This window comes from Capricornis sumatraensis, chromosome 17 (assembly GCF_032405125.1).
Source record: "Capricornis sumatraensis isolate serow.1 chromosome 17, serow.2, whole genome shotgun sequence".
NCBI classification, from domain to species: domain Eukaryota; kingdom Metazoa; phylum Chordata; class Mammalia; order Artiodactyla; family Bovidae; genus Capricornis; species Capricornis sumatraensis.
The window spans coordinates 79,152,781-79,165,223 of record NC_091085.1 but is presented as its reverse complement, the minus strand read 5'-3'; the positions used below and the strand labels follow the sequence as shown (position 1 = coordinate 79,165,223).

The window sequence follows — 12,443 nt, the reverse complement described above, 5'->3', positions numbered from 1 at the left end:
ATATCTGGGGCGGGCACCCTTGCACAGGAGGCTGCCCTCGGCACCCTGTGATAAGGCGTGATGGGGAAGAGTGCACGTGCGTGTGCCTGGGTCACTGCTGCGTAGCAGAGACAAACAACTGTGTTAAGGCAGTTACACTTCAGCAAGATAAATTTAAAAAAATTGGAGCCCTATCTCACAACTTACAATTCGGCACAGCTCAGAAATTTTTCAGAGAATAACATTCTGAACATCTCAGTTTTTTTTTGTAATAACCTCAGAGGTAAAAAAAAAAAAATCTTTCCTACAAATTAAGCAAAAGTTAGACCACACAAATACAATGTGTTTTGCAAGAAAAATTACATGGTAAGTAGTCAAAACATCCAAAATTTACACAAATACAACATGTTTTTGCAAGAAAAACTACATGATAAGTAGTCAAAACAACATCCTCGGGAAAATATTTCCTGTTCATATAGGAATTGTCAAAAATATGGTAAATAGGTCTTACTAATACAGACTAGTAATCAGATAGAATAAGGTCTTACTGTGGGCCAAGACTTGCTGTTACATGCCTTAGCGCGAGCGATCCTAGAGCACTGATTACAGTGATAATGTTGAGATCACAGATTCAGTTGGCTGGGTAGCCACGAGGGTCACACTTGTGTGGGCAGAGACCGTGGCCGGCTTCCTCACCGCTGTACCCCCTGCACCGGGCACACGGTTGCTGCCCAGTACGTGTTGATGGGATGAAAAATAGGAAAATGGATGACAGAAATGAACAGACAGTTCACAGAAAAAGAGTGTCAGGTATTTCTAGATGAAAAATTTTCAACCCTGCATCAAAATAATTGTAAATTAAACCCTAATGCTGGGAAGGATTGAAGGCAGGAGGAGAGGGGATGACAGGATAAGATGGTTGGATGGCATCGCCGACTCAATGGACATGAGTTTGAGCGAACCCCAGGAGATAGTGAAAGACGGGGAGGTCTGGCGTGCTGCAGTCCGTGGGGCTGCAGAGAGTCGGACAGGACTGAGCGGCTGAACAATAAGAAACCTACAGTAACATACCACTTTCATCTCTCAGATAGTCAGAGGTGAAGAAATTGATGAAGCCGGTCATGAGCGTGTCGGAAAATGGGCAGCCATACACAGGTTGTGAGGTGGACCTCAAAGCAGGGCCCCGAGAACGGGCTATCCAGAGCCGTCTGGACGCCCCACTGTTCACTGCAGTTCCTTCTGGGACTTGATCCCCCGTAGCGTGTGAAGTCAGGGTGGGGCACACGGCGGGCGAGCCTGTGATTTCCCTGCGCTGTCCTCAGCACGTGCTTGGGGGGTGCGTCAGTCCAGACAGCGGCCCCGTGGGGAGCGCGGGCGAGGCGCCCCAGGGCCCTCCGCAGAGCCCTGCCGTGTGCCACAGCAACGCCAGGAGACCGTCGGCCGTTCCTCAGGCCGCCCGCAACGGCAGGGAGGCCCCTGCGCCGTTTCCCAGCCCCAAGACATGCTTGCCTGGTTAACCCTCAGGTCAGGGTGCATCTTAAAGTCAGAGGCATCAGTCAGCTAACGGTTGCGATTTCTCTCTTTCTTAGCGGCACATAAAGTACCAGCTCATCTCGGGTCCGACCGAATGCAGTGTGTGAAGTGGCTGCCCTTTCTTTTTCACCTCTTTGTCACTTGTGTGAAAGCTGCCTGAGAGTGTCTTGCCCCTGGACCAGAAACCGGGGTGTCGAGGGTGTGTAAGTGCTTGGCACAGCGCCCGTGGCCTGGGCTGACTCTCCCTTTCTCGGTGACAGGGACTTCTCCACGGCCTTCTTCAACAGCATCCCGCTCTCAGGCTCCCTGGCGGGCCCCATGCTCAGCTCCCACAGCGGCCCGCCACTGCTGCCGCTGGACCCCAGCACACCCGTCCCCTTCAGCTCCTCGAAGCCTTCCTCCGAGCCGGCGGCCGGCACCCGGCCTGTGGGCGACGCTGTCAGTAAGGACGGGTGAGTCCATGGGGCCAGGGGCAGGTCCTGGGGACACTGGGCGGCCTCAGGTGAAGACAGGAACGGGCTGGGTTTCAGATAAGGGGCCTGCTCAGAAGAGGAGTCAGTGCTCAGGGTCCACGGGCTCGGTGTCTGCAGCCCCAGGGCCAGCCCTGCTTCAGCCAGTCTGCTCGTGCCCCCGGCCCCAGCTCCACCACACTCAGGATGCATCTGCCTGGACGCCGTGCTGGCCGTGGGGTAGGAGCAGAGAAGTGTGACTGAGGAGCTGGCCCCCTGAGGGCCTTGCCAGGCAGGTCTCCAGAAGTATCTCTTTGAGGCTGAGCCAAACCCCAGGGTCGCGGCCACAAGAGCGGAGCTGCAAACCCCTGAGAAGGGGCGGGGGGTGCGGGACGAAAGGCTGGCTTCTCCCTGGTGCGGACACAGGCCAGGACTCCCACCCGGGAGCGCCCAGACCCAGCTGCTGCCCTGGCCTGTGCCTGACGGCTGTGACTCTGGGGCCTGGGTCACCACGGCCTCTGAGACAGTCGCGGCCAGGAGGCCAGCACCAGGGGCGGGGGGGGGCACACGGTGGGCCCACCAGGCCCCCCAGGAAGCCGGCCGCCAGGGCGAAGGGGCCGGGGAAGGGCAGGGTCCTGGGAGAGCTGAAGGCCCGGCCCGGGTCAGCACAGAGGAAGCCCTGCGGCTTCGGACCAGCGTGTGGGACGTGCCTGGACCTCGGGTGGGGGGGGGGGCGCCTGACCGTCCCCCGAGGCACGTGGAGCCGCCCACGTGCCGCGCTTGGCCAGGGAAGCGGCAGGAGGGGACGGTGGCTTCGGGATCCCACGTGCTTCCGGTTAGGCCTGTGGGCAGAGCGGGCTGGGGTGGAGACGGGCCCGAGGTGAGGAAGGGCCTGTGGAGCCTCCGTCCCGGCCTTGTGCCCCCAGCAGTTCTCGGAACGTGCAGAGGGGCACGCCAGGCGTTTGCTCACAGCTTCGCAAATGGCAGGTGCCGGAGGGGCCGCCTTCCAGAAGGTAGTATGTGGGGATGTTGAAGTCAGGACAGTTGTTCATGGAAGTCTGACGTTCATGCCCGGCTCCTTGGCTCCACGGGACGCAGAGCCCAGGCTCCCAGCCCTGCTGGTTGTGTGACGTGGCCTTCCCCCCACTCACCCCAGCGTGAACACGGCCACTGCTCCCACCACCCCGTCCCCCTCCGTCCTGACAACCCCGTCCAAGATCGAACCTATGAAGGCCTTCGACTCCCGGTTCACGGAGCGCTCCAAAGCCACGCCGGGAACGCCTGCCTCGGCCAGCGCGACCCCGACGGCCGCAGAAAGGTAGGCGGTGGCTGCGTGGGCCCCGGAAATGGGGGCAGGCGGGTCCCAGCCTCGCACGCCGGCTTCCTGCTCACGCACCAGCCAGGGGGTCGAGAGCCGGGACAGTGAGGGACTGGAGGCCTCTGAGCCCCCACAGCGTATCCTCGCCTCCCCGAGGACAGGCAGCAGCCCCCCCGGGCACCAGGATCCTGCTGAGCCGGCCGCCTGAGCATTCCAGCCTCTGCAACTGGCCTGGAGCCTCTCTGCCCCCAGGGAGGCCTCGGAGCGAGCCCGCTGAGGCACGGAGCTCACTGCCCGGTCCAGCGAGTCAAGGGCTGGAGGGGTGCGAGCGGGGCCAGGCCACCTTCCTTGGCCCAGGCCAGGGCGCCAGTCCCTTCCTGGAGCTGCATCCCCTTCAGCACGTCAGGGACGGGGGCCTGAGACCTGCCGGAGCCCCTCGGCCGGCCGGCGCCCAGAGGAGGCAGCAGCCGTGGCGAGACCGGCCCTTGCCGCGGACGGCGGCGTGGAGCTAAAGCACCTGCGCTGCCCTGGGGCTGAACCCAGGGTGGAACCGGCGTGTCTGGGCAGGGCCCACTCTTGGGGAAGGGCATGGGGCACTGTGCAGGCCAGCGTGGCCTCTGACCTTGGCGTGCGGTCAGCAGCCTCCCGCTGCTGAACGCTCTGGAAGGTGGTGAGATGAGGCGTGTCGCTGAACAGGAAGTGAGGGGTGCCAAGGTGCCTCCCACCCCGACGCGGGAGGGTGAGCTGGGCCCCGAGGTCACCAGGCTGGCTCCCTCAGGAGCGGTCACCCCCGTCCCTTTCAGCCTGTTAGATGCTTACAGCCCCAGCAGGGCCTGCGGGATGAGGTGTCACGCCTGCCATCCTCGCCTCCCCCTTGACAGCGGCAGAGAATACGTAAGAGTCCACGACCCAAGCACACGAGAGGAAGTGCCAGTGTGCGCGCGTGCAGGCGGGGTCCCTCCCGCGCAGCCCACCCCGGGGTTCCCCTGCTCCCAGCACGGCCCCAGCCTTCTTACTGTGCCCGTGGCGTGCTGTTTCCAAAAGGTGTCATAAGCCACGGCACAGCCTTTTCACGGGGCTTTCTCTCTCTTAATAACGTGTGTAGGGTTCTTCCACACGTTTTCGTGATTTGATAGCTTCCTCCTCTGTCTCTTTAAAGCGCGCGTTTGTCGTGCGTAGTTGTGGCTGCCCTGGGCCCTCGTTGCTCCGGCTGCGGCCGGCAGGGGTTCCCTGCGTTGCAGTGCCCTCGCTGGTTGGGAGCACGCGCTCTAGGCACGCGGGCTTAGTTACCCCGCGGCTCGCGGGGTCCTCCTGTCCCCTGCGTTCCCAGGTGGCCTCCCGGCCGCTGGACCACCAGGGAAGCCCTCTCCTAACTTGTCTCATTTGTCAGTTTTCGGGGACGAGTAGGGATTCGATTGGCTACCCTGTGGCTAGCGGTCCCGGGGAAACGCCGTGGGTCTGTGTCGTGCAGGTTGAGAGAGCAGAGCCTGGTGAAGGAGCTGAGGCCCCGTGACGTCCTGGAGAGCAGCAGCGACAGCGATGAGAAGGCGCCCGCGGCCAAGCCCTCCTCGCTGCCCAAGCGCAAGCTGGAGCTGGAGGGGGAGGCCGTGGAGAAGAAGAAGAAGGGGCGGCCGCGCAAGGACGCGCGGCTCCTGCCCATGGCCCTGTCCATGCAGGTGAGCCTGGCGGGGGCGCCTCCGGGCCTGGGCCGCCCCACCCCCCGGAGCCCTCGAGCCCCCCAGGGCAGCTGCCTTGTGCCCACAGCGGCCTGCCTCTCTGTGACGTGCAGCTGCCCTGTGGTCCTCAGGGAGGAGAAGCCGGGGCTGCAGGCCCAGCCTCGCTCGGGGACTCACCCGCGCCTGGCGCTGCCCTCCAGCGCTGGCACGTGCTCAGGGACACCTCTGCTCTTGCAGTCCCCTGCTGCCCTGACCGCCGAGAAGGACACCGTGTGTGTGTCCATCCCAGCGCCTACGCTGAAGCTGCCGATGCCAGGCCCCCAGAGAGCCTTCACCCTCCAGGTGAGCTTGCCCTGGGCCGCGAGCCTGAGCGGCCACAGACTCGGGCTGCTTCCACACGGCCCCCCACCTTCGGGGGCGCTGTGGCTGATCCGAGCAGCCACCCGGTCTTACGGAGCAGCTGGCCTCTTTGGGGACCCCGCGCCTCCCTCGTGGCTTTTCCTCCGAGGCGTGCTGCCCCCCGGGCGCCCAGCTCCTTAAGACCCACCCCAGGGGTCCCTTCTCCCAGAAGCCTCCTAGGTCTTGGCTCTGGGCCTTGGGCTCGTTTGCCTGGGGGGCCAACCCACCTGCGGGCCTGTCCATGGCGCACCCCCGGCATAGGTGGCCGTAAGGGGGTGTGAGGTCTGTTCACAGCGTGCATCTGGGGCTGGTGGTCCTTGGCCCAGAGGCCCCGGCCTCACACGCCATCCCCTCACCCTGGGGACCCCCGTGCCGGCAGGGCATGCCGCCCTGCCCAGGCTCCCCTCGGGGTCTCCGGGTGGGGCCCCCAGTTCTTTGCACGAGTGGCCGGTCCCCCACCCTGGGGCCTTCCCCGTAGCACCAGGTGGGACTGTACTTGGTTTTTGGGGGCCTGGCCAGCCCTCCGCCCAGCTCAGCTGCTGGGGCCTCCCAAGTGCCAGCGCTCCTGTCTGCCTGTGTGAGGCCGACGCCAACCCGCACCATCTCCCCACACTCACCTGGAGGGACAGCGGGCTCTCGCGAGCACGCTGGGCACCTCGGGTCTCCCAGACCTCCTCCAGGAGCCGGCCTGCCTCCGCGCCTGCCACACCCCACAGCTGTTGAAGGCCATGTGCCCCAGCTCTGCGCTCAAGCCAGGCCCTCCCGCGCTCCGTGCTCTTGGCCCATCGCCTGTGGCCGCTGCATCCCCTCTCCTGAGCAGGGGTGTCGGGATCGAGAGGCATCAGTCTTCAGCTCTGGCCCGGCGTGTCCACTCGACAGGCAGAGGCCCAGCAGTCACCCACTCCCGGCGCCTGTCCCCGTGACCACTCCTCCTGACCCCCCAGCTGGTGGTGGCAGCTCTGTCCGCCCCCCGGGCCCGCCTCTGAGGCCAGCTCCCCTGAAGACTTGTCTTGCCTCCCCCAGGTGAGCTCCGACCCCTCCATGTACATCGAGGTGGAGAATGAGGTGGCGGCCGGAGGCAGCCTGAAGCTGAGCCGTCTGAAATGCAGCCGCGAGGGGAAGGAGTGGGAGACGGTGCTCCCCGGCCGCATCCTCACGGCCGCCGGCAGCGGGTAAGGGCAGGGCCTTGCCCCAGTGCACACAGGGCAGCCCCTGCACCGCGCCCGGCCCGCTGCGTCCCTGGGCACCTCGAAGGTGGCGCTGTCCCCCGCGTGCTTCAGCAGGGGAACCCCGCCCCGGGCATCGTGGCCAGCCTCCTGCAGGCCCTGTGTGCAGGGAAGTGAGCAAGGCTTTCTGACAGTCCTCCCAGCCCCCAGGCCGGCGCTTTCCAGGTCCCGCCCTTCGAGGGGAGCTCTACTCGGGGCTCAGCCCCACAGTGTCTTCCCACGGGCTCCAGGGCCGCTGGAGGGGCCCCGCACTCGCTTCCTCTGGAGGGGGGGCCCATCTGAGCCGTGCACGCTCCCTCACAAGCACGCTCATCTGTCAGGCCCGGGCGACGCCCTCACAGGTGTCTGCAGCCCCCACCTTTGCTGGACTCCCCCCCGGCTCTGGTCCGAGGCTGGCAGGGCGGGGGCATCAGCATGGACTCCCTGGTGGCCAGAGGCTGCTGCCGCGTGGCCAGCCAGGCCCCAGCCGGGTGCCCAGTTCTGCCGCCCGCTGCCAGGCCCTGCCGCCACTCCTTGGCCCGAGGTGGGGCCCCACTGGGAGCAGAGCCTGCAGTGCCAGGCACAGCCCAGTGCCCCCGTGGCCACCTGGAGGAGGGGGCGCAGCAGTGCCCACGGCTGGCACCCCTCCCCGGCCCTGGCCGCGTGTGCCCCCGGCAGAGCCCTCCGGGGCCGCTCTGGCTCGTCTCAGCCGGGACCACGGGTGCTCACTGTCAGGGCGCTGGTCCTTGGACACCTGCTCCTGGGCCAGCTCGTGTGAGCCCAGGAGAACCCGGGTGGCCTGGGGAGAGGAGCCGGCCCGGCAGGCCCCTGACGCCCGCCCCCGCCCCCAGGGACGTGGTGTGCGTCGCCTGTGAAAAGCGGACGTTGTCGGTGTTCTCCGCCTGCGGCCGCCGCCTCCTGCCCCCCATCCTGCTGCCGTCCCCCATCTCCACGCTGCACTGCACCGGCCCCTACGTCATGGCGCTCACCGCCGCCGCCACGCTGTCCGTCTGGGACGTGCACAGGCAGGAGGTGGTGGTGAAGGAGGAGTCGCTCCACTCCATCCTGGCAGGTGTGCGCGGGGCCCTCGGGGGCTGGGGCGGCGGCCCTGCCAGCCGAGGCGACAAGCAGGCTCTGGGCCCCGCTGCTGAGGGGCCTGGTGCCCGCTGAGTGGAACACACGGGAACCTGCGTGTCTCCCCAGGAAGCGACATGACGGTGTCTCAGATCTTGCTGACGCAGCACGGGATCCCCGTGATGAACCTGTCGGACGGCAAGGCCTACTGCTTCAGCCCGTCATTGTCCACGTGGTGAGTGCGCCCCCCCGGGGCCTGCACTCCTCTGTCCGCGCTCTGGGGTCCCGTCCGAGGGGGGCACGTGAGCGTTCCGGGGCTTGTCCGCCGGCATTTCCGCCCGGGCCTCTGCCCAGCAGCTGTGTCAGGAGGCCCCTGCGTGCAGGGCACCGGCCCATGCTGCGCTTGCTGGGCCTATAGTTTCCCTGAGCCCTGCCTGCCCCTGTGTCCCCAGGAACCTGGTCTCTGACAAGCAGGACTCGCTGGCGCAGTGTGCGGACTTCAGGAGCAGCCTGCCACCCCAGGACGCCATGCTGTGCTCAGGACCCTTAGCCATAGTCCAGGGCCGTGCCTCCACGTAGGTGCTGGGCGAGGGCGGCTGTGCACACGCGGTCCCTGCCAGGCCCACCCTGGCTGCCCTCTGCCCCACGGGCGGGCTCTGCCGCTTGAGAGGCAGGTGGCGGGCCCGCTGGGCAGTGCGGAGCAGGGCCTGGGGCCAGCCGGCCGGAAGCCTGCTGACCGCGCTCTGCCCGCAGCTCGGGGCGGCAGGCAGCCCGGCTCTTCTCCGTGCCTCACGTGGTGCAGCAGGAGGCCACCCTGGCCCACCTGGAGAGCCAGGTCGCCGCGGCGCTCGCCCTGCGCTCCAGCCACGAGTACCGCCATTGGCTGCTCCTGTACGCGCGGTACCTCGTGAACGAAGGTGAGCCCCGCCCCAGCCAGACCTCCCGAAGGCCCACAGCCTGGTCAGCAAGGTGGCGCCAGCCCCACTGTGAGCGGAAAGGCTGGGGCAGGGTACACGTGGAGGTCACTTCCGGAAGCCTCTGCGCCCCCCGCCCCTCTGAGCCCCGTAGGCCCACAGCTATCTCCCTCCTTCGAGCCCGTCCCGCCCAGCAGGGCCGCCTGCTGTCCAGTCGCTGCACGGCCCTCAGCCCAGCTCGCCGGGGCCCATCCGTGTCTCTGCCCCAGGAACCCCGTCCCCTGACCTGCGCCTACCCCCCTCTCCAGCAGAGCCCCTGCTGACCCCTCCTCCCGCAGCCCTGCCCACGCCGGAACAGGCTTGTGCCCAGGGAGAGGGCAGGTCAGGGCCAGAGCCGAGACAGCAGGCCTCAGGAGGTGGTGCGCGGAGCGGTGGTCCCTTGGGCTCTGCGTTTGTGGTAACTTGGCCTGGGCTTGGCTTTCTGGTCCTATGTGACGTGTTCCTGGTTCTGTTTCTGTAACTAGGGTTTGAATACCGACTCCGTGAAATATGCAAGGACCTCCTGGGGCCAGTTCACACGTCCACTGGAAGCCAGTGGGAGTCCACGGTGGTGGTAGGTGCAGCCCTCCTGGCCCTGCAGGAAGGTGGGACGAGGCCTGAGCCAGGGTGCTGTGAGAGCTTCCTGGTGCCCCTCTCCACCACGGGGCCCAGCCTCAGAGTGAGGGCACGGTGCCCACCCGTCCTGGCGGAAGCCCTCTCAGCACAGCCGCGGGGGCCTCCGCTCTGCGTCTGTCAGCAGTGAGGCGCCGTCTGGTCTGGGGAACCTGGGCTAGTGAGCGGCTGAGTCTGCAGAGTGGGGGTGGGGCCCGGGGGGTCTGCTGGCGGGGGTGCACCAACTGGGCCCTGGAGGCCCCTGTGGCCGGGACACCGTCAGCAGAGGGCGTGTGACCTGAGGGCAGGCCGTGGACCCTGCAGAGGCCCGCTGCATGGCCTGCAGAACCTGAGTTCCCTGACCGGGGGTCGAACCCAAGCCCCTGCAGAGGAAGTCCAGCGTCCCCACCGCTGGACCGCCAGGAAAGTCCCAGCACTCTTCTGAACTGACGCCTTTTTTAAAAAGTGTTTCTCCTGTCTCTTGGTCTGGATGTTGGGGGTGGGGTGGGGGTAAGTTGAGTGTGAGCCCTCCGCCTTCTTGCCTAGTTTCTCCGTGAGAATTGGCCGTTCCCGTGGACTGGTCCCCAGGAGGTCAGGCAACCGGAGGGTGCTGCGCACGATGGTGTGGGGTCCACGGGCCCTGGGAGGCTTCCTTTGGGCAGCATCATCTCACGTGTTTAAGAGCCACTTGTATTTCCTGTTGGAATACTTTGGCGTCATTTGTTTTTCTTACTGATTTGCAACAGCTCTTGGTATATTGGGAAATGAGTGATAGAACCTCCCAGTGCACCTCAGGGACCCCAGGTTTCTTGCCGTCAGAGATCAAAGCTCCACATGCACGGGGTAGTGGTCGGGCATGGTGAGGCAGACAGTAAGCAGAGGGTGGGCTCGGAGCAGCCGCCCTCCGGGGCCTGAGCTGTCCTGCCAGGCCCTCTAGGGGAGCCTCGTCCGTCGAGGTCTGCACCTCAGGGCCTACCTGTGTCCTGAGCGGAAAGGTGGCCGTGAGCTGTATCTGGCTGCTGCCCAGGACGGTTGGGGCTGGGGGCGGCACGTGCTGGGGGTCTTTACACACTCTCTCCAGTGGCGGTTCTTGTCACAAAGTCTACATTTTCTGGTAATTGTAAAAGACTCGTTTATTATTTAGCAACGCATCTTTCTCCATCTTTAACTTCCAGCCTTTCTGTGTACGTGTCTGTGTATTTCTTGCCAGCACCCGTGTGGCCGGCTTTTGTTTGGTCTGACAGGCTGTTTTTTCATCACCTAGTTCAAGCTGTTTATGCCTCTTGTCTCCCTGTGTGCGTGTGCGTATTAAAGACTAGCATCAGCTTCAGCGAGATGATATGCCTCGTCCCGTGGCCCTTGTCACTCTGAGTATTTCCTCCGAAACATTTTCAGAGTGGATCTTTCCTCGGGTAACCCTTCTGAGGTGTTACAAGCCTGAGTAAAGCATTTTTATGATAATCTCATGTGAGTAACTGTTTAGCTGGATTAAAAAGCAGGCAAGGCTTTTCCAGGGCATTAAAAATACCAGAGATTTCCTGAAGTCCAGCGGTTAGGACTCCATGCGGGCCCAGGTTTAATCCCGGCCCGGGAACCAAGATATCGCAAGCCGTGTGTTAGAAAAAACAAAACACTTTATTGTGGATCTTGGCGTGCTTTCCTTTATAGGAACGATGTGCCTAATCTTTGGAAACTTTGAGAATTTTTCTGCCGTTCACCTGAAAATGGTGTCTTAGGCCAACATGCCTGCTTATCAGCCTTTCCACGATACCTGATCAGCCCTCGGTGGGGCCTTTCAGCCTTTACCCGTGTGAAATGCGCCCGTGTGTTCTCTGTAACTATCTGTTTCTCCTGTGGAGCCCGTTTCGTGGATGCTGGGCTGTGTGCGGGCGCCCACGGGCCTCTGTGGGCAGTGGTGCGCCCCGCCCCCGCCCCGCTCCCCTGCTGGGGGTGGCTGCTCCCCACCAGCCCTCACCCTGTGTGGCCCCCGCCCTGCACGGCCCCCGCCGCGGCCAGGCCCTGGAGCCGCCCTCCTGTGGGGTGTGCTGTGCTGCCCGCAGTGGGTGCCTGTCTCTGTTTCCTCGTCGGGGGTCCACACTGCTGACACCCGGGGCTCCTCTCGCAGTGGTCGGCACTGCCCGCGGGGGTTCTCCCCTCTCCACAGCTGTGCTCCTCGGGGGTCTGTGGATGGAGGGCCCGGGCAGAAGGGGTGTAGGAAGTGCTAAAGGCAGAGACCCCAGGACGAGAGGCCAAGGGGGCCCCGCCCCTCCAGGGGGCCCCACCCTGGAAGGCCAGGCTCCTCTGGCCACTGACTAGTGAGTGCAGAGACCAGCGGTGCCCGAGCCAGCAGCCACAGGGGGCCCAGACGAGCGGGACCTGCCTGGGACTCCCCGCACCTGCCGCTCGGCGCCTCTGCGTCCAGCCGCCCCGCCTCCCGGTGAGTTGGCTCCCTCAGCCCCCTCTCCTGTGCCCGCAGGGTCTGCGCAAGCGGGACCTGCTGAAGGAGCTGCTGCCGGTCATCGGGCAGAACCTCCGCTTCCAGCGCCTGTTCACCGAGTGCCAGGAGCAGCTGGACCTTCTCCGGGACAAGTAGCCTGCCCGCCCGCCCCCGCCACAAGGCCCACGGCTGCCCCCGCTGGGCCCCGGGGACGCCGAGACCGCGGGAGGCGGGCCATCCCACACGGAGCCGCGTCCCGGGCTGCTGCCCCCACGGAGGGGGCGGCCCTGCCCGCAGCGCACCCGCCCTCCAGGCCCGGAGCGGAGCTGGGCTCTGCCTGCAGCCCCGGGGCCAGCGCGGCCCGCCCGGGCCTGCCATCTCCAGCGTGGCCCCGGGTGGAACCGGGCCCGCCACCGTGGGGGGCGCCAGGCTGCTTCAGCTACGGTGAAGAGAGCCCCAGGAGGCACGCGGATTACGTGGTCAGTAGACTGACCTGAGAGACCTATGTAAAAGGAAAGCCTGTCCCAGCCCAAGGACTATTTTTGTACTAGAATTTGCTACCTTGTAAAATGGCCAATAATCAGGATTTCCCTACAAGTCACTTGGACATCGGTCACTTGTAGGAAATTTAAACTCTAATTATGACAGCTACATTGAAAAATAACTGTACTGAAATTAACTTGTCTATCTTCATTCGGTTTTAATTTTTAAATGTTTGTAAAAAGAGACTTGTTTTTTGGGGGATGGGGCAGAGGGTGGGCGATTTCTTTTTTCTAAGTGTAAAATAAATGGACACGCATTGGATACC

General features: G+C 64.4%; 1 protein-coding gene across 2 annotated transcripts in view; it reads left to right on the top strand.

Moving 5' to 3' along the window:
• HIRA (histone cell cycle regulator) overlaps window positions 1–11,863 on the top strand; it is a 44,890-nt gene extending 33,027 nt beyond the window's left edge. For both annotated transcript variants that reach the window (XM_068989743.1, XM_068989744.1), the window contains 11 exons: window positions 1,773–1,964; window positions 3,118–3,279; window positions 4,751–4,955; window positions 5,193–5,297; window positions 6,378–6,526; window positions 7,411–7,631; window positions 7,763–7,868; window positions 8,086–8,208; window positions 8,387–8,550; window positions 9,072–9,160; window positions 11,675–11,863. In XM_068989743.1, coding sequence (XP_068845844.1) covers window positions 1,773–1,964; window positions 3,118–3,279; window positions 4,751–4,955; window positions 5,193–5,297; window positions 6,378–6,526; window positions 7,411–7,631; window positions 7,763–7,868; window positions 8,086–8,208; window positions 8,387–8,550; window positions 9,072–9,160; window positions 11,675–11,791 — 1,633 coding nt within the window. In that variant the 3' untranslated portion in view covers window positions 11,792–11,863. The remainder of the gene's footprint in view (window positions 1–1,772; window positions 1,965–3,117; window positions 3,280–4,750; window positions 4,956–5,192; window positions 5,298–6,377; window positions 6,527–7,410; window positions 7,632–7,762; window positions 7,869–8,085; window positions 8,209–8,386; window positions 8,551–9,071; window positions 9,161–11,674) is intronic.
• The last annotated feature ends 580 nt before the right edge of the window (window positions 11,864–12,443 follow it).